The sequence below is a fragment of the Cyclospora cayetanensis genome, unplaced genomic scaffold (genome assembly GCF_002999335.1).
Source record: "Cyclospora cayetanensis isolate NF1_C8 unplaced genomic scaffold, CcayRef3 CcayRef3_contig_18, whole genome shotgun sequence".
NCBI classification, from domain to species: Eukaryota; Apicomplexa; class Conoidasida; order Eucoccidiorida; family Eimeriidae; genus Cyclospora; species Cyclospora cayetanensis.
Genome location: NW_020312125.1, coordinates 85,381 through 105,926, shown reverse-complemented (window position 1 = coordinate 105,926; position 20,546 = coordinate 85,381). Strand labels below are relative to the sequence as shown.

Genomic DNA, 20,546 nt, shown 5'->3' with positions numbered 1-20,546 from the left:
CCATGCGGCATGGCTCCTGGGGATTCATGGTCTAGCGGGTGTAGTGTAACCTCCCACAAAGGCGCAGGTAGTACAACGCTCGTGCGTCAAGTTGTTGTTAACAGGCTGTCCAGCCGTATTTTTTTGCCTCTGGCTGATGTGCACGGGGAAGCTTAGCAGCATTGGTTCTCTTCGAAGCGGTTTATGACCCTCGGCCGCATGAAATATCTGCTTCGCAAACGATGAATGCAAGCATAATTTAAAAAAATAGCAGGGGAAAGCAAAATTGCCTTTTAAATGTGACAAATTGTAATCTTTTATCAAAAACAAACAAAAAAGGGAAAAGATGTCCGAACCAGGAATCGAACCTGGGTTTACACGGCCACAACGTGTTGTCCTAACCTCTAGACGATTCGGACCGAAAGATCGCCCAGTCTTCTAGCTGTCTAGTCAATTCGAAAGCAGTCAAGTGAAAAGCCTTGATCCGCATCATGGGATCGCATAGTTTTTTTGTAGTGCCTTAACACTAGTTGTAAGTACTGGCGGCTTTTTTTCACGAGTTCGACTGCCGGGATTGCAAATTTGTACTTGCATATATGTGTAGACCGCTGGTATCTTTTGGGAGCTGAACGGTTTGACCAGTTTCGAAGCAGCCAACAAATGTGGCCAGCAAAACCCGTTCAATGTCATCTTTCGCTGAATGAAGAACCATGTGAACAAGACCACCCCAAGGCCTACATCAGGCCGGGTAGGGGGGACGAGGGGTAGTGGTAGAGCGAGAGAAACAAGAGCTGGGATCAAATTAGTCGAGTGGACGGGCAGCGATGTGCTATAACGCAGAACCTGGGGGCAAACGAACAAGGGAGTATCCCTAAAAGTCGGGGACTGGAAGCTACATCATGCTGGAGCACCCCGTAATCAATCTGTGCCTTGTACAGGCGCGGGGGCCCGTGTTATAGCGCTACTTGTTCATATATGTTGCATCCTGACGTGCCTTTTTGTACCACCAATGGAAGTTGCGCATCCCTATCTATTCTTAGCCTTCTGTGTTCGTACTCGCTACCGCACTAGAAACCGTTGGCTCACAAATATGGGTTTAGACACAGCCCTGCCTGCTACTGTACGGGCAGCTGCTTAAGCGCAGAGGCCTTAGCTCCGCTAAGGTGCAGTACACCAACCAGCAAGTCACTGGAAAGGCCTAGAGACACGAACTCCGAGCCTCGAAACAAGAGAGCAGCTGAGGCTCGCTCTGCGCTCTAGCCTTTCTGTTGAGGCCCCTAGAGGAATATGCGTTGATAGGGTCTGCTTCCCTTGACGGCAACGCGACAAACGGGACACTGTCTTCTCGTTCTTAGAGCCACAAGAATACAGCCCTTGCAGAAAACATGGCCGCACTTGAGCGCTACCACATGATCTCGCTCAGAAGCAGCGGGATGGGGAGGCGGAGGAGGAGGGGCTGTCGGCAGGGGCACGGGGGGGAGAGAATCCCCGCGATCTCTGTCCCGATTCCAGCTGTCCGTACCGCCGTTCGTCTGCGGGCTAGCGCCTACTGCTCCTCCTGCTCGCTGCTCCTGCTGAGAGTCTTGCGTGTCTGCATTGCTCTCAAGCCGCGAAGCAGCGTCTTCCTCCTGCTGCTGCTGCCTGTACCTCTTCAGGCAGATGGGGCAGCGAGGGAGAGCAGGGTTGCTGCTGGCGTCATCTTCGTCGTCTCGCCCCCCTAGGGCCTCCTCGAGGAGGCGCTGTCTCTGCTGGGTGTGTACAACCAGTCCTCTGATGCCGGCGGGAGCCAACATCATGGAAGGCCTTAACATGTAGGTGTGTTGCTGAAACACTGAAAAGGGTGCGCCCTGACGACAGCGCAACTCCACAACATCGTCATCATCAGAATCGAGCACCACCGCTGCATCAGCTGCTGCTCCTGCGGCGGAGGCTTCCGCAGGGGCCTCGCCCTGAGCAAGCTCACCGGGAAAAACCCCACTGCCGGTGTGAGGGTTAGAGTCCAAGCAGATTGCCTCGGCTTCCAAATCAACAACAGGCACGGAACGCACCCCATCGTCTGAGTCCTGTGCCTCAGCGCCGCTTAAATCAATGACCTCCTTCACCTCAGTTAGGGAGTCGTCCTCCGTCAAAAGCACTGCGTTTCTGCCGCTGACGCCACTGTTGCTACTGCTGCTGCTGATGCCACCGTTGCTACTGCTGCTCGCGCCGTTGCTAGTGGGGTCCATAGGACTCCCAGCAACCCTCTCCGGTACGACTGAATCGGAGACAGAGGCGTTCTCAATGACGAAACGTGCAGCAACCGCTGCAGTAGTGGCGGCTGCAGGCCCCCCCCCGCTGTCTCCCAGGGCTTCACTAGGCCCCCCAATAGGAGCAGCCACTGAATTCAGAACAAGTGAAGAATCGGAACTCGCATCAAGCCTCTCCACTTCCCTCCAGTCTGCATCCCCTTTTGCCTCTGGTGCTGCTGCTGCCGCTTCCCTTGTTGCCGCAGGTGTCGAGACGCCATTCTCCGCGAAGTCTGCGCAGCAGGAGCTAATCTCTGCCCCTGGTGCTGCAGTTTCTGGGAAAGGACAAAGTGCTTTTTGCGCTTTTTCTTCTGCAGACTCCAGTGGCTCCGCTTCTGCCGTCGCGTTTTCTGCGCAGTCACCATGCGACGGCAACTCCGTACGCGTTGCAGCTGCCGCAGCCGCCATCTCTGGCTTCGAAGAGGCCGCCCCGAGGCCGCTCTCTGGGATTCCCTGAGCCATTGAGTTTGTAAGCACCGACTCCAAATCAAGATCTCCCTCAGCTTCAGCCCGGAAGAAAATGCTCATGCTGATGCCCCCAGAAGGAGCATTCAACTGTAACGGGGGAATAGCACCCGCTGATGTGTCACTCGAGGAAGCAGGAGCGGCGTTTGAAGGGTGGCCATGAGGCCGTCCAGAGAACCTTCCCCCATTTTCCTCATCCTTTTCAGTTGAGGCCTTGCAAGGAAGCCCCAAAACTTGCTGTTGATTCTGCAGTTGCGCTTCCGGCTCTCGTTGCTGTTCGTGGTGGTGCCCCTCGTACGACGGGGAACCTTTGGCGAGTGAGTTGGGAGTTGATGAGTCCAAAGAAAAGCCCCCCGAGAAATCCTCATTCACTGGGTCAGCACATGCAGGCCGAGGAGTTTCCCCCCCCTCCCATTGAGTGTCACGCAGCCGTTTCAGTGGGGGCGCCATCCGCCACCCTCTACTGCACACCACTGGTGCGTCTACTTCTGCCGCTGACGGCAATGCTGGCGATGCTGCTGGTGCCACTCAGTGAAGCAGCACCAGCAGCTGCAGAAAGTCCTGATACCCCTTCTGAAGCGTACAGAATGCTGTAGAACTCCAGGAAGGCACTCTTCAGCAAGCCATCGGTGAGAGTGTCGCTTCTAGCCCAGTCTGCACGAGTCGGCTAGAGCTCCTCCTGTGCTTCTCTATGATTGTGTGTAGCGTGATTCAAAGCCAGAGACCGAGCCCGATGAAGCAAGTGATTCGCCTCATGGATACAAAAGAATAAAGGGGGGAGGGGGCCAGCCACAGCGGAGGCTTTCGGATAAGCACGAACGATTGGGGGCTTTGTGAGTACTCCTCCACATGCACAAGCCAACGCAACGCCTTAAATAAGCGAAATACGATGAAGAACAATTAGAATGGGCAGCGACGGTGGGCACTTTCGCGGATGCAGCTTTAGAGCCCAACTCACTACGGACGAGGAGGCAGCATTAGCTCTTGCCGGTGCTTTCCATCACCACTTAGCGTATAAAGGCACCAGATTTTCAACTCTTGTGCTAAACAATTGCCGGGGCCTTGGGAAAACCATGCGATATGAGGTGAGCACTGCAATGCATTGGTGGCTGCTGCGACCGCATGCCACACGTCTGCGGTGGACATCGCAGTAGCGGCGTTGTTGCTTCACCAACCCCCACCCATTTGGTTTGGAAGATTAACAGCTAGCCAATATACTTCAAGCACCACTCTTCGGGCTGTGTCTTAGTGGTGGGATGGGGGGAGCCTTTGTAGCTGGAGAGTGGTCTACAAAGAGCAGTAGGGACAGAACCCTTGGAGACCCTCCCGACTACGTTTTCCCCAATGACAGTCCCCTCAATTCCCTGATATAAACTGTACAGGGCTGATCTGGGATGCGTTCCCACAATGTTCGATCCGGCCGTAAGCCTGCGAATGTTGACGTAGTTGCCGCTTCTGCTGCTCGCTGGGGGAACGCTGCGTGCTCGCTATGTGGGGTCCTTCATACAAGCTGACTGCACATGCGAGCACGTATGAATGGAGGCAAGGGCTTCCTTGTACAGCTTTGCTTTACCATATGGGGCGACCTGGCCTCCCCGCTTCGGGTACACCTCGGGGGATATCGAGGATGGAGCTTCGTTTAGTGGGATTGATTCTATCCAAACAAAATACAATTTAGAAGGGACTTTGCGGTTAGCTGGTGACACTTCGTAGTTGATGCGGAGCAGGATCAACGCCCCCACTACAAGATTATTCGTTGTTTCGAGGGCGTTAGGTTGCCTCTGGCGGGCGCGCACAGGATGCACTTACTGGCACCCAGGCTGCGCCTCCTTGCCTCCTTGTCGGCACTGTGTGGGGTGAGGGCAAGGAAGAGCAAGAATCCTACCCACGAAGAATGGGGCCTTCCTCCTGAATTGGACGGCGTCCCGTCGGACCTTGTGAAGCTCCTAGGAGGAACGCTTGAAGGAAGCTCAGCAGCACGGGATCTCATACGGCGCAGTGTAGCGGCTAAGCTTCACTTTGGCACGTTTTACTACTCTTATCATATTGAACAGCAGTTTGCTAAAGAATCGACTAGTTGCTCTGGCTGCACGTATGACATTTAGTGAAGAGTAGCCCTACCTTAATGCAGAAAGGCGGATGTTGTCTGCATATGCGGGTGTGAAGCACCGTCTAGCTTCTGTCATCGGGGTAAAGGGGCATTATAAGGGTTTTTAAATGAAGCATTGCGAATAGCCGGTTGATTTATGCAGCTCGTCAACTGCTTCGCCAAGGATGCGCCGGAAACTCCTGCTACAGGGTAATTGTCGGGTCCAATACAGATGTCAAGAAGCGTGATGTAGTGCCCTATTCCGGTCTGAAGTGGTACTGAATTGTCGCGCCCTTGCCAAATACATTCTGCCGTCCCCAAGCAAATCTGAGCCTTAGGGACTGCGCTAACAAGTGAACAAGCAAATTGCATTTCTCCCTCGTCCTCTCAGACGCCACAACCACTTGAGATCCAGCATCAAATATAGCTAACAATTTGGGGCCCTTGATGTGAACTTGGATCACCGCAGAATTGAATTGTCGTGGGTCCGCATCTGCGCCTCTATCCACTGTAACCTCCTTCACTGCATGCGCAGACTGCGTGAGAAGTTTTTCGTCTTCCTGATGCGCCTGCTTTGCACGCAGTGCATCCTGCTTTCGCTGAGCTCAGTCCCGCTGTGCAAGCTTCTAGGCGTTTTTTGCTTGCGCTTGCCGTTACCGATTATATGACCCACTCTCTGAATGGAGAGCACGTGCGTTGTTGGGGGCCCTCTTGAGCTGCTTAGGAGCACGGGTTCCCTCTGAAACTTTTTTCGGTACCCTATGACGGAATCGTGGTGCCACTTGACGCATCTCCATCCGTGGGCTCTAAGTTCTGATTTGGCTCTGCATTTTACGCCGAATGGTAGAGAAACGCGCTGCTTTGGAAGCCTAAAGTAATCCTTCATGTGCGGAAGCCCCTCGTATCATTTGCTAAATCGTTGTATTTCTGCCCATCCTGCAACCACCTGGCGTGACACTTTAATGAGACCCGCTTAAACCCCTGAAGAAGCAGCGAGGTACCAATTTATGGGTACACAAGCCCGTTATAGTTTCCTCGATCCTCAAAGGTTGCTGTAAGCCTATTTCGGCGTGAACCGATGGTACATGACATGTATGATGCTTGAATTGTAGCTCCTAGCGACAGAAACCCTATCCTGCATGAATATGGTCACCATTAAGGCGCGTTCCTTTTCAGTAAAAGTGCCGCAAGGAGCAGTCGCTTCTTTCAGTCTCAAGGGTAGTACATCACCGATGGGCTGAAAAAATCCCCAGCTAGTTACCCAACCTTACGGCTATCACACTCTTCTGTTTGTATCAGCTCCGGAGACACGTCCGTAAACATTTTATCGGCTGATAAACCACGCCTGTGTAACAGCTGTTTAGCTCTTGCACTAGCTTGACTGCGGGGGCCAACAGGGGTTGTCCCATCTCCCAATTTCATCGCACGAGATCACAGCCAAAGAAAATTATACTGCTGAATGGCACACACTCGGGCAACCCCAGACAAACGTTGTACGGAGGAACGATTTCCCACTGTATCAGCAGCCAGGGGATGCGGAAGAGAAGAGGTCCATCGCATCATGCGGTGCTTCCAAGTGTAGCGCCCCATCTAGTGTTTCCATGAGGAGACGCTTAGCTGCAGACTCGACACAGATTTAGGAACTTTGTCAAGTGCTCTTCCAACGGACCTCCTGTCTTCCTCTGCCCCCTCTCCTAACGGTCTTGACATCAGGGAAGAAGGACAGACGGGGCAAGCGTAGCTACACCCTCCACGTACTGCGTGCATTCCCAGTTAGCTGCCCATAGAATGTCGAGCACGCATATAAACCAGTCCGTCTTCATATTTATTTGAAAGAAGTGTTGGTTCAAGACATCTATGCAAGATGTATAAGCAGCCTGACCCAATATTGGGTTCTAATCCAACCATCAGCTGAATGTAAGCAGTGCATTAGAAAGTGCCTGCGTGTGAGCTGGCACACTACACATAGGCCACACTGGTCTGATCTCGGGGACCTGCAGAAACACTAGAGCGTACTGCCCCCTGCGGTCCGCCTTCTATGCATGCGTTCGCCAGAAACAAGCCTATGGTAAGGGGCGTGTAAATGGTGTCCTCTGTCCTAAGCGCACGTGAATAGTGTCAAGTTCACAGGGTAGAAATTAACCTCTGAGCGTAATCTTAGAAAGCAGCGTGGTCGAGATTTTCTGATCTCTCCTGATCTTCCCTGGTTCTGGCGTAGGATCGAGAGCTGCGCAGCCAGCCAGATACAGGGTCTACGGACCGTTGCCTGTCAAGGGACAGGGGACTGCTCTATATATCCTAAAACTCGGCGAGAAGTAACCGCTCCTCTTGTTATTGGTGCCTTTTCAGCCACACACCGCACGAGGTTGCGCTGCTCCCCGCGGCTAAGGTAGGGGTCCTGGAAGAAAACCCCACCTTCGAAAGCAGAGAGTGCACGGCTCCCCAAAGCTAGTCGGTGCGGTTTCTTGTGTGCCCTTGTAAATATAGCATGGCCTTTTGCCTCTAAGTTAGGGGCAGCGAAAGCATAGATTCGGGACTGGCGGCGCAGATTGTGTAGGCATCATAAAACTAATAAAACAAGGGGGTCACGCAGCAAAGCATATGAAAAAGAATCTGCCAAGTGCCAATTGGCTGTACAGGCAGAGAGTGCGCGGAGCCTCCACCTACAGGAAGTGGGGTAGGCGACGAATCCTCTAGCGAGGTTGAAGCCGAAGCCTCCCTTGCCCCTGCTGGCGGGGGCTCGAGGGCTTAAGAGCCACACAGCGCGCCTGCATACTGCTCTATCCAGAATTCGCATGCAACGTCCTTTGCTGCCTCTTCGTCTGCTGCCTGGGCCTTGGCCTGTAGCTGCCGGAGGCGTACAACTGCAGTGTATATACAGCTGACCCCTGCAATGGCTGCATGACTCCCCGCGAGCTGTCTAGACACCAAACGGAATTTGCATCCCAGGGCCTCTAGAAGCTGTCGCGGCTTTAGCCCCAGTCGCCTCAGCAGCACCACCGAAAGGGGAAGAGATTCTATGAGTGCAGAGGCCTCCATGCCTTCATCTCTTTCGGCTGGTTCAGCGGCAACACTCCGTCCTGCTGCTGGCCGCTTCTGTCTCCCTCCTTCTTGAGAAAGATCCGGCGGGAGCTGCCCAGTTTCGTCGCCCGAATCAGCAAGGCATCCCTGCGGCACCCGCAGTGTCAGCTGCCCTACTTGAATTGTTTCGTAAGACGCTTCCGCTGCAGCAGCTCCTCCTGCAGGGCCTGCAGAACTGCCACCCTTACGGCGAGTCATACCACTGCCTGATCGGCTTGCACGGCCAGAGGGCTGTGCCCCCGTGTCTCCTGTCCCCGCTGCCGAGACATCCGACGCTGCCGCAATGGAGCCAACAGGACGGCCTCCTGCGCTGCTTGCAGCAGCTGTACGTGCGAACGGAGGTGGTTTGCTCTTGCGGTGCAGAGAGACAGCCTGGTTGCGAATAAAGACACGGGGGCTCAGCGGGCGGCGCTGACTGTCTAGGGGAGCTACTACAAGCCAGAACAAACGCGCGAATCGCTTCCACGCTGCAAGAGACTCTGCCACTGCGGCGGACTCCCTGCAAGATGCCTCCGCTGTAGGTGCCTGCCTACTTACAGCTGCCGCGGGGGAAGCAGGCAACCCAGGATGGTGCAGCCCTCGAAGCGTAGGCAGCAAGAAGGAGAAGAGGACGCTGCATGGATGCTTGAAGTCCACAAAAGGAACGACGCGAGAACCACTGCAATCGCTGCTGCCCCCCTTTTTCCATGTTTGACCTTCTGCAGCCAGACTAGGAGCCGATCCACTTGATACTGCAGCAGTCGCATCGTCGGTAAGGCCCCTACGAAAAACGCTGCCCTCCAGGGCCTCTCCAGCTGAAGCCACATCCCTGTTTGCTTCGCCTCCAGCCAGCGGTAGGCCGCATGCATCGCTCTCCTCGCTGCTGCTGCTCTCGCTGCTACTCTCGCTGCCGCTGCTGCTTCGCATGTTGCACCGGTGCCTAGCCCAGGGCATCCGTCTCCGTAAACGATGCGCGCGTTTGAGGCCCCATTCCTTCGCTGCAGCGTCCAACACGGCGTTGCAACTTTTCAGCTGCGCCTCAAAGGCGCAGCGGTGCACCGATTCGAGCAGCTGTTGCTGCTGGTGCTGGCGCTGCAGTCCTTTCTGCAGCTGTCGCAGCTCTTCGGGAGCGAAGATTAAGCTGGCAGCTCTTTGAAGCATCGCGATTTCCGCAGGGTCAGCTCCGCACGGTCTACAGCAGCAGAGCGCTCTTGCCTCCGTTGCACTCTTCTCAGTGCGCCTGTTACAGCAGCAGTGCCCAGTAGCCTCTCTGCCCTCTTCTAGGGTTTCAGGACTGCCAGAAAACTCCCCACATGCATGCGACGTGTGTTGCAGCGAAGCCCCTCGTCGCTCCCCTGCAGGCGGCGTGAGAGCCGGATCTTCGCACTCTTCTAGCATGCCGCCATCTGCAGACATGCCAGAATCAGCATCATGAGACCCCTTCCCGAGGGCCTCCTCAACCTTCCGCTTGCGAGGGTTGTGCTGGGCAGAAGAGAGTGGCTGCTGTCGGCTTGGAAGCGCAAGGATGCGTTCCTCCAGGACGTCCACGAGTGTGCGCGGTCTGAGGGTGTTGAGTTGAGGGTCAGCTAGCAGCTGCTGGGGAAGCAGGAGCAGTGGGTAGACGTCATAGGTGAGAGGCGGCGCTGTGGAGAGGGGCAGAAGGCAGCAAGGGAGGAAGGGAGGCTCTACGAGAGGCGGGGGATGGCGGAAAGAAGGACCGAAGTTGACGGAGCAACTGGCGCCTCCCATGAGGGAAATTGCAGGAAAGTATTCGTCTGCCAGGAGACACCCCGCAGGATCTTCCGAAAAGCGGCAGCAGCCCAAGGGCCTCCCATTGACGGTAAACTGCACGAGAGACCCCTCAGCTGCTGCCCCCACTGGCTGGGAGTTGCTGCTGCTGCTGCTGCTGCCCTCAGCGAGGCCTGCAGCACTCCGTAAGAATCCCTGAGCCAGACGATCAACGTCCATGAGGCACGACACAGAATATGCATCTCCTGCGATTCCTGACACCGTCGTGTCGGTCCCGGCTGGTGCTGCAGCAGGGGCCCCTCTTTTAGCTGGAGAAGCAACTCCCCTCGTCGGAGAGACTGCTGCACAGTCAGCCTGCCGAGGCTGCTGCTCTTGCTGCGGCTGCACCAAACGGATGCAGCACCCGACAACGTCCCCCTCCACAAGAGGCGGAAAGCAGTACGGCAGCTCAACCCCTGCCCATGCGGCCATACCTCTAAGAGTTAGCGCCACAGAGTCTCTCGTGGCTCCCAAAGGGGCCGAAGGCGGATGCCTGCGCGTGCTCCAGCCTACGCGCAAGTCGCACTGAGAGGAAGTTGCGATTCGCTGCTGCTGCAGGTGCTGCTGCTGCGTAGGCGACAGCCCCTGTTTCGGCTGCTGCAGCAGCAACTGCTGCTGCTGCTGCTGCGGGGGTAAAGGCCCCACCAGAACCTCAAAATAATAAGGCCCCGCAGAGGCCGCATGCGTGGCCAGAGCAACGCCACACCCCAAACCTACTGACGCCTTTTGCCAGAATCCCCCCCCTGCGTTGATCCTTCCACTGCTGCTTGCTCTACTGGTCCCGATTCGCACACTGGGATGCTTGTACTTGGCGGAAAGTCTTACACGTCGCATGGCTGCCTGCATAAGGGGCAGTGTAGATGATCTGGGAGCCCCCAAGCCCTCTCTCCTCTGCTGCTGCTGGTGCTTGTGCTGCTGCTCGTGCTGGTGCTCGTGCTCCGCATCCACGAGCTGTTGCTGCTGCTGCCGCTGCATCTGTTGGTGGCGCTGCTGCTGCTGCGCCTGCTGTCTCCGTAGCCACAACCCATCGGGATCGAAGGGAATGTCGCCAAGGGCCAGGCCTACAAGCCTGGTTTTAACTGCAGCGAAGTCGGCAAGAATCCTGTTGCTGCTGGTACTACTGTCGCCGCTCCTGCTAAGGCCCCCTCTGTTTCGATCAAAGCAGCGCAACGCTTTCCGCAGGAGTCGTGGATCCAGCTGCTGAAATTTCCCTTGCAAGGAGCAGGCGTTTCTCCGCCGTGCCGACGGAGATCGTCCCGCTGCAACTGCAGGGTCACCTCCAGCAGCAGCAGCTGATGCTGCTGATCTGGCTCCGTGGAGTTCTAAGCAACCGGAAATGAGTGCCGCCAGCATCGGCAGTGGCTGCCGCTGCAGCTGCTGCTGCTGCTGCTGCTGCTGTGGCAAGGATAGCCGCAGACTCGGGGCCGTGCGCGCACGGGAAAGGGCAAAAGCCGCCATTCGTTCGAGGAAAGTGCGTGGCCTATGGGGGGCCTTAGCGTTCAGCAGCCATTCCTGATTGGCAGCTTTCTCGGCAATGGTGGCGTTGTTTCCGAGGCTTCGAGATCTGGAAAAGAGGTCAAGCAGCCCAGCAGCTGTCGGAGAGTTGGCGAGAGGCGCAAGATGGGCAATAGGGGCAGCAGAAGCAGCAGCCGCAGCAGCAAAGACATCGAGTGCCTCGATGCCTTGAGGAGGGTCCTGGAGTCGCATAAGCCAGTCGCCTTCGACCCCAAGAGTCTGAAGACTCCGCTGTCTCCCAGCGAGCCGCAGGTAAGCATCTGGTAGCAGCTCCTCCTCCGCAATCTCGCTGCCGCTGCTCGCGCTGCTGTCATCGGACGCGTGCTCCCGCGGCTGCCGCTGCTGCCCAGACACTTGCAGTCCTCGACTCAAAATGTGCCTTCTACTTGAGGCACGCAACGGCAAAGGCCCTCTCGGAGCCGCCTCCAGATCCACGGGAAGGCTGAATGTCAGCCTCAGGCCCTTACACCTGCTGCAAGTTGCGCTGCTGCTGCTGCTGCTAGTGTCTGCCAGGTGCTGCTTTTGCTGCTCCCCCGAAGGACGCGATGCATTCTGCTGCTCCGGAAATACAGGCTTTAAATCGACGGAGACAGCGCCACGTTCTGTCAAAAGCCGCTTCACAGGAACCCCCCTAAGGCCCCTAGGGAAACCTGCAGCGTCGTATGGACTCAAGAAAAGCTCCCGTTGAGCTTCTGCTGTCCACCAAGCCGCTCTCGCAGCGCCTGTGCTGCTGCTGATTTCACTGCAGGTGCTCGTGGTCTGTATGGTGCAATGCGAGATAAGAGCTTGTGGGTGCTGTGCGAGATCACGTCGCAGGTAGGGGGAGTCTGGGGGAGGCCGCAGCAGATCCTCCTCGCTTCGAGCAGGGGCAGATAACACCTTTGGTGGATGGAAGTAGCGACCTCTGCATGAATCGCATGAAGCGCTGCTGCTCTTGGTGGGGGGCATGCAAGGGGTGATGGCAGCGATGCTGTCTGGTCGCTGAGCAAAGTGCCTCTCTGTGTTGCTCACTTCGCCCGCGCCTTTTGCTGCTTGCCAACCGAGAACGGGCTTCTGCTCGCCGTCTTTTCGCTGCTGTAGCTGCTGCTGGTGGGCGTGGGAGCTTGGCAGAATTCTGCTGCCTCCTGTGTCACGCTCACTGGGTTGCTGCAGCTTTCCGCAAGGCCCAAGAGGAGGGCAGCAGACAAGGGAGACAACGTCCTGCTGGATTCCTCTCTCCTGCTGCTCATGCTGCTCTTCGCTAAGTGGTGCTGGTGCCTGTGCAGCCCCTCCTTCACCTTTTGTACCGCCACACGCGCTGGAAACTGATACATCCAGCATTCCGTTCAGCTACTTGTTCCACTGAGGCGTATGCTCGTGGTACAGCTCCCGGCTATACGGATGCTTTGGCAGAAGACGGCAATGTGATACTGGGGATGCTTGTTGCAATACCTCGGCATACGCGTGGACTATACCGACTGCCTGCCGAACAAGGCGCAGCAGCAGCGACAGCCGCACCCAAAGGCGGGCAGGAGCGAGTGCGCTGCTTGCTCTGGAGACAAAGAGCTCCTTTAAAGTGTTGTACAGTGCTTGGCAAGTCTGTTCAGCTGCAGTTTCCAGCATGCAGTACCGCCATCTCCTGAGTGCCCCCGGGGGGTGCTTTGCTAGAGAAACATGGTGCTTCCTAGCGGCCTAACCTAAATTTCGGTGCTTGACTTGGGCCTTTCTTTGGTGACAACTTCTGCCAGTCCCCTCTTTTGTCACCTCTTTAGCGTCTGCCTCTCGAAGGGTCCCCTAAAAGTGGGTGGTCCATACAGTCCCCGCATGCGCACAGCCGCCTATGTTCGCAGCCAAGTGACGCGGCCGATGCGAAGCCCCCCTTTGCATCCTTCCTTCTCCTTCCTTCTCGTTATCTCGCTGTTTAAAACTCGTATCCGACTGCTTGCCTTTTCTCGGTATTCTTGTGGCTAGAAGAGGCAGCCCATGCTGCAACTGGGGGGTCGCATTTCTGTCGGGCCAGGGGGTGGTGAGGTGGTTCAGGAGCGCAATAGCTCTACACCAGAAATGCCCTTTATAACGCGTCAAAAAAGACGCGTAGACCTTTGAATGACATTTCCTCTATTACTACCGCAATATAGCAGCATCATCACCGACAGCATCGGCGGCTCGCAACCACTCGCAAGTGCCATACATGTATGGGCATAGCTTGGGGGCCCTCATAGACCCCTGGAAGGTCTCTGTGTCTCCCAGGCCCACCGGTTACGTGTCGAAAACTCTCCTTCCTTAAAAGGGGAAGCAGCCACGCGGCGCCTGCACATCCCGCAGCCGCCATGGCATCTGCTGGTCGTGCGCTTTCCCGCTGCCTCTTCTCAGGGGTGGCAGAGGAGGAAAACGAGGTGCCCCCCCTCGCCAACGTCTCTCGAGAATCCGAATATCTACCCAGCCCAAAGGACGTCATGCCACAGTGTAGAGCCTCCCCTCCAGGCCTCCCTCCCTCCGCTGAAGGGTCTCATCAGTCCCCCTCGCTACAGGCAGCGGCAACTTCTCCGTCTTGCCTGGCGTTGAGGCCCTTCCGCCGCCAGTGGCTAACACCTGTGGCTTCCCACCCGCTGCCACTGCCTCTAGAGTGTGCGATGGGAGGATCCCCGTCCAAGGCGTTCAAACTGCTCTCTGAGGCTCCCCAGGCGGTTAGAGACCTGTGGAAGGTATCCTTCGAGGCAAAGACTCTCCGCAAACGGTAAGGAACGTCGACTGATCCGGAGAACAGTCTCTTGCACTCCCTCTCCGGTGCAGAGGCCGCAACTCCCTGCATCGGAGAGACTTAGCTGGGTGCAAATATGCGTAGTGCTGCTCTCACTGTATATGTACATATATATATATGTATATATATGCACCGCACTCCCCTTTGATTTCCTGCATCATCCCTCTCGCAGTATTTCCTGTGGCCTTTATAATAATATCGTGGTATTGCAAAGGGTTCTAAGGGTCCCTCAGGCCTGCCGCGTGCATGAGGGATGCCTGTATCGGAACAAGTGGCATCCTGTGTGGTAATTTACCTTATTACCTTCTATTGGCCACTAACCCCGCCTTCAGGGGACCGTCAAGTGCCACCTTGTGCTGTAAATTTTCTTCGCCTCCGCCTCCCCACCCCCACCCCCCCTGTCCCCTGCCGAGGGTGCCTTAAACAAAACTCCCATGCGACCCTGCCTAACTTTTTTTGCCATGCTGCTGTGTCTGTCTGCCAACGTAGGCACGTTCTCCTGCATGCCGATTTGCAATCAGTTTGCAGCTGGATCTCCTTGCAGCTAGAGAGCGAGCTCTTGCCTCTGGATGACACTCTTGCCGGCGAGAAGGCCTTCGCGGCTGCCTCTGCGGTGTATGCCCAGCTCCTCCCACAGCTCCTTTGGGCTACTGCTGTTGTGGCACTCCGCCTTACAACAGTGACTCTGCAGGTGAGCGGGGGCCTGACTGTAGCTGAAGAAGCGGGAAGGAGAGAGCAGTAACGGGGGGCAGATAGGGAAGAGAAGAGACGGGGATTTTGGACCGCCTGCTGGCTCGATTCATAGGGCAGTGGCAGAGGTTTCGAGAGGGGAGCTCCCGCCCCACGTACTGCAGCTAACTCTGTGGCAAAATCTTTCTTCAGGAGACAACAGCGCTCTGGGCAAGGCTGCAGCTTCTGGCCCTCGACGCAACGACGAGTAACGCCGCTGCAGAAATGATAGCAGACAGGGGCGGCAGCGTCACTAAAAGCCTTCGACCACGAGACTCTGCCTCCCTGCTGTATGGTCCCTCTCGCGTCTTTGGTCGTCGCAAACGCCGCAAGCCTCAGCAAAAGCAGCAACAGCGGGAAGAGAGTCAGAGTGATCATGACTTTGGCGAAGACACGCCACTGGGGGCATTGGAAGCGGTGGCAAACGACACCGCTGATCCCGAGGCGCTGCTTCAACAGATTGATCGCTTTCGCAGTGGTCCAAAGAAAAGCTGCGAGTCTGATAGCTTGATGAACTCCGCAACGATCCTCTCCAGGCAAGGCTGCACTGCGGCGCTCTCCTTCCGGGTAGTAGCTTTTTCTGCCTGTTGCTTTCGTGCTCCTACATGACTGCTGCTTTCGTGCTCTTTCCCCGGGATAGGAGGGGGTGTGGATGGAGTCAAGCCCTTGGTTATCCGCCACAGCAGCAGATCTGTTGGAGGCTTTTTACTTTTAGAAAATATGACGCCTCCTCCGAAGAAGCTGCGGCAAAGGACCACCCTGCGTATGCACGCGAAAGAGAAATAGCGACCACGACGCTGCATGCCCTTCATTGTCTCTCCTTTTTGGTCATCTCAGGTTCCTTGGAGGCCTTCCAAAGCAACCAGAGATCGCACCCGTGATGAGCTCCTCCCCTGTCACCTCCCCATTCGCTGCATTGCGACGCGATCTGCTGCAGCTAGGCGCACTGAGATCTCCAGGGGACGGGCTAAGGCCCCCCCCCGGCGATGGCTCCTCTGTGGGCAGCAGTACGACGAGTCTCCCCGTGATTTCGTATTCGAATGCTGCAACTGCAGTGTCTGCTGCTGTCAACGCGGGCACGCCTTCCAACAGCAGCAGCCCCCCTGTAGGCACCAGCGCGGCAGAAGACCGCTGGACGCTGATGCCGTGGCAGTCAGCAGCGGCGGCTGCTGCTGCTGCGATGAAGCATGGCCTTTCTCGTCGCAGCTCGTTCAGCTCAGTAGCGAGCGACTTGATGCCTCTGCCTCACCAGCGGCAGCTCCACCAGGAGCCGCTGATGCAGGGGCCCCTAGGATTTGAGGTTCCCGTAGGCGCAGCGGTGGATCCAATGGTTGCTTCCCCCTTTAGAATGCAGCAGCAGCACCCACGGCCTTTGCTAGCCTCAGAGCCCTCCTCTGTTGGCAGCGGCTCGAGCAAACGAACAGGCGCCTCGGGTATGGGGGGCACTCCTGACGGCCGATGGTTGCCTGACTTGCAGCAGCAGCAAGATGTGGGAGTAGGGGAGTGGCAACTCCCTGAGGAAGACTCCGGCTGGCATCAGGGAGCTGCAGAAGATGCGCATGCAGCACACGCGGCGGGCAGCGAAGAGAATAGGGCGCTGGCACTTGCGATCCCAGAGACGCTTCAGCAGAATATGTGGCGCAGCCAGAGCAAGCGGAAGCCGAAGCGGCTTCACAAGCTGCAAATCGACACTGCTCTGACGCGCTCTGCATGCGCAGCAACAACAGCAAGGGAGGCGGGGGGGGGGATGCACAAGGCTCAAGAGGAAGTCGCAGAGGCCCTCCGGGTGCTACAGGCCGGTGCCGAGGACGGGGAGGCATTAAGGAGGAGCTTCCGACGATTTCCTGAGATGCTAGAGAGGCACTTGCGTCTTCAAGGCCTCTTCGGCGTTTATCCGCAGCCAGAGCAGCACTTGATGCAGTGTGTTCCCCGCAAGAAGCCGAACTTTGGAGTCGCGGCTCTCACCCAAGTGTCGCTGGCATGTACGCTCGTCGTCAGATTGTGCCGACTGCAGCTGCTGCTGCTGCTGCTGATATTCTGGCGCCTTGCTTTGCTCTGCAAATCACTCCTCTTCGGGCAAGAGGAGACTTTCGAGAGGGAGTCCTTTCTTACCTGTGCTGTTATTGCTTGAAGCCTATCGTGATCTGGCACTGGAGCGACTCCTGCTTATAACTTGTTGGCGCGTCCCTGCAATAGCCAGCGGCAAATGCAGGCATAACATGAGACTGCACACTGTTGCAGAGACACGTGCTAGCCGCGTTCTCCAGTGTTATGGCCGTGCTGTCTGGGGCCCTGCTGCTGCTGCGGCTGCTTGCGATTTCTCTGCATGCAGGGCAGCTAGCTGGCGCGTATTCGCCGATGTCGCTTCCCTCCGCCTCTAGTTTCGCGGTAGAAGTACTCCGTGAGAGCACTCTTTGGAGCGCAACGTCGCAGAAGGCCTTTCAGCCGCTTCAGCAGCGACCTGCTCCTGCTGCAGGTGAGGGTGCTGCAGTATCTCCAGACCAGCCGGCTTTCCCCTTTTTAGCGGGCAGAACAAGTGCCTCCCCCGTGAGGCTTGGTAGGGGAGGTGCCAGCAGCGCCTTAGAGACGGCAGGTGCAGCTGCGGGGGCAACAGCAGCTGCAGCTGGTGCTAGACGGCGCAGATCCTCTTGGCTCGAGAAGGAGAATGTTTTAAAGGGCTTCGACAGCCCGCTGCTCCCCTCCGCCGAGGCCAGTGACGGGGGCGATGGAATCGACAGGTGGGCAGACGCCTACCAGGAAGTTCCTGAGGAGTATTTCCAGCAGCAAGGGGCCCCCCCTCCGCCTCCAGGGGCCCCCAGCGACGGCATGCCACCTGTGCCGCAGCGGCGCTTCCCCCCCCCTGATGCCCTTCCCGCCCACGACGCAGTAGAGACACCTGAAAGCCTCCCTCAAGGCCTCTACAGAAAGAAGGACGGCGCTATTGTCACCTTGTGGCCCTCTGCCGCTTCAGTAAGTCGAACGCAGTTCCCCTCGTGCCCCTTCTGCGCGTGTCTCTCCCGCCTTCTCGCCAAGGAAGGAGCAGCATCCGGGGATCATCGCTCCTTCCTTGTAATTTGCGCCAGTGAAGGGCCTCCCCGCTGTGCCTGCTGCCCAGCGTGCTTGTCGACGCTAGCTACAACTGCGTGCTCTGGTGCAGCTCTACGAGCTTGTGGAGAAGCATTACATGCCGGGAGCCGCCGGCTATGCATCGCATCCCTACAACACGCCTCCTCCCCCTCTCTCTGCGCCTCCTCCAGTGCAGCTTTCGGAGCTTCTCAACGGCCACAGCCGTCGCACTGCAGCAAGGGCGTTCCGCGATGCTCTTGCCCTCCACTCCCACGGACTCTGCACCCTCAGGCAGGAGATGCCAGCGATCTCGGGGGGCCCCACTACCCCACAGAGGACGCCAGACGGCAATCGCACGGAGCTCTATCCTCCCCTCCTCATAATTTCACAGGTGCGTCCTAAAGGCGAATAGGCTTCCAAAGAAATGAGGCGCCAACTGCGTTTGCACCACGCCTCTACGTGACGAGGGTCTCGCTGAAGGCTCTCTCAGCCCTTTTTTCCACGAGCGCTGCTTATACTTATGCGTATACTTATACTTATGCGTATGCTTATGCTTATGCGTATGCTTATGCTACTGCTGCTTATGCTTATACTTCTGCTACTGCTTATACTTCTACTGCTACTGCTTATACTTCTACTGCTGCTGCTTATACTTCTACTGCTACTGCTTATACTTCTACTGCTGCTGCTTATACTTTTACTGCTATTGCTTATACTTCTGCTGTCACAGGACGCCGAAGAGGAACAAGTCTGGGGAACGCCCTTAAGACCTACCACTGCAGCACCAACAACACCCCCCGATGCACACGCGACCGAAGCAACAGCAGCAGCAGAAGCCGCGTCGTGGAGTGAGGCCCCACCGGAGGTGCCTATTTCGGATTCAGAGAGCAATAGGACCCCTCCAAGAAGCTTCCCTGGCGCGTCTGCGCGTGATGCACAAACGGCAGTAGACGCGCAGACAGCAGCGGGAGTGCGTGAACACGCCGCTGCAGTGGCTACTGCTGCCACTGACACGGCGTTGGCAGAAGCAGCAAAACGGGGAGAGGCCCCCATAAGTGACGACCAGCTGGAGCAGGCCGTCCAGTGGCTGGTGACAGGACTGTTGGATCGGTTGCAGGAGGAGTCTCGAGTGCATGCTCACGCATTGGTGTACTGGTCAGCTTTGGCAGAGGCAGTCGCAGCCACATAACGCAGGATTGTACTACACTGCCTTGCAGGGCTTGGGATTCTCCACGAGCTCAGAGGAGTGGAGCCTCAAGACGCATGTCGCGCCGTGTGCCTGCTCGCCAGTGTTTGCAGTCCACTGGAAAATGTACGTATAGCCTGGGTTGCGGATGTGACTTGGGGTGTCTTTGCAGGTTTGTTCGAGAGATCTTGCCGTCCAGCGCCTTGGCAGGTGTCGCATCTGCTACGGCTTGGGAGGCGAAGGCTGTTTATGCCATATGTACCCTCATAGACGAGGGTGTCTTTTTGGCCACTCGTGCTGCCCGCACAGAGGCTCCTGTGGATCTCGAGGTTTTGAATACAGCGACGCGAGAGAGGGGAGAGGCCCTCTGTTGCCCCTTCTGGTTAGAGGGGGTCGCTGAGGTTGAGTAGGCGGCTCAATCCGAATTCGGTCGAGACTGCGATTAAATGATGCCGTTGGGATGCGCGAAGAGCGCGATGCGGGCTGCTTCTCTGAGGCATTCTTCCCTTGTGGTCTTTGCCTCAGGAGGCCGGCCACCTGCATTTTCTTCACCTGCAGGGAGGGCACGTGGCTGGCCTTGTGCTCAAGTGGCTCGTTGCTTTTTGCTTCTTTGGTGCGCTGCGCTCCCATACGGCCTACTCTCAAGAGCCCCTTTTTTCGTGTGAAAAGCCGGGAAGTTCCCTCACTTTATTAAAAGACTGGCTCCCTTTGTGGGACGCCTCCGTCTGCTGAAGAGCCGATGGAGGGGTGCAGTGATCCACCTGCCCTAGGGTGGCTGGTGATTTTCCTAAGAGTATCTTGAGATTACCAAGCCCGCGTCAAAATACGATTTTAGTCTAGTAGGAACACAGTCGGGCCGAAAAAAATCGGGTTGAGTAGGGTCGGGGGACTAAGAGGGGCGAAAGCATGGATTTCAGAGGTAATGGGAGCTTTACCTTTGTGAGCTCGCTCTTTAGGGACTTGGCCTTGCACGATCTCTTTCCATGTCATTTCCTGAGCTTCCACACAAGAGTCGGTGCTGAAGAATATGGGTTGAAAGATTGCATCTGCGGACCTTGGTTTTAGGTGGTTCCTGGACTGCGGCTTTCTTGAGGGCCTACCCATGAGGTCTGTGCGCGGCCGCTTCCTACAAGTCCCTGGCCGTCTTACACTTGGTATACACGCAAACACACGCAGACACACACACGTCGAAAGGGATTAGCCATTCGACCTGTGGAGGCTACCGGTGGCAGTGGCAAGCAGGATAATTCGGGTTTAGTCCATTCGCAGCGCGGGTCCTCCATGCTCAAGTGCGTACGAAGGCCTCCATGTGGTCGGGTAATAAGCAGGAGTAAAAATGGGATTTTTCATTAGTACTCAGAAAGAAAGGCAGGGGACTCAATGTAGCAGGTTTTGCGTATTCTGGGCAAAGCATGGTGAAACCGCACAATGGTTAGGCCTTTCAACCATTGCGCTTCGCGCGAGCATGACGCGCATGGTGGTGGGATAGCAGCCCAGAAAATACATATTGGTTCGGCTAGATCTTATTATGGTGCCATCCTCCAATGAAAATTCGAATATCTACGCTTTGGCTTCTCCTTCGTGCATGGGTCTCCTATTGAAAAAACATCTAGAAACTAGAGTGGTAAAAATTTCGCTTCTAAC

General features: G+C 56.6%; 3 protein-coding genes and 1 non-coding gene across 4 annotated transcripts; 1 reads left to right on the top strand and 3 right to left on the bottom strand.

The window, feature by feature from the left end:
• Positions 1-326: 326 nt before the first annotated feature.
• On the bottom strand, positions 327-398 carry Trnah-gug. The gene has a single exon. It is a non-coding gene; the product is annotated as a tRNA-His (tRNA).
• An 858-nt stretch (positions 399-1,256) lies between these two features.
• On the bottom strand, positions 1,257-3,875 carry LOC34618640. The gene is made up of 4 exons (XM_026337372.1): positions 3,774-3,875; positions 3,216-3,396; positions 2,295-3,100; positions 1,257-2,222 (listed from the first exon to the last, which is right to left on the bottom strand). Exons 1-4 carry the CDS (start codon positions 3,873-3,875, stop codon positions 1,257-1,259), a joined length of 2,055 nt encoding a protein of 684 aa, XP_026193157.1.
• A 3,691-nt stretch (positions 3,876-7,566) lies between these two features.
• LOC34618641 lies at positions 7,567-12,501 on the bottom strand. The gene has a single exon (XM_026337371.1). The coding sequence runs from the start codon at positions 12,499-12,501 to the stop codon at positions 7,567-7,569; it is 4,935 nt and encodes a 1,644-aa protein (XP_026193156.1).
• A 989-nt stretch (positions 12,502-13,490) lies between these two features.
• On the top strand, positions 13,491-19,312 carry LOC34618643. The gene is made up of 10 exons (XM_026337370.1): positions 13,491-13,897; positions 14,411-14,612; positions 14,804-15,186; positions 15,392-16,628; positions 17,108-17,197; positions 17,252-17,372; positions 17,541-17,620; positions 17,808-18,107; positions 18,447-18,871; positions 19,075-19,312. Exons 1-10 carry the CDS (start codon positions 13,491-13,493, stop codon positions 19,310-19,312), a joined length of 3,483 nt encoding a protein of 1,160 aa, XP_026193155.1.
• Positions 19,313-20,546: the final 1,234 nt, after the last annotated feature.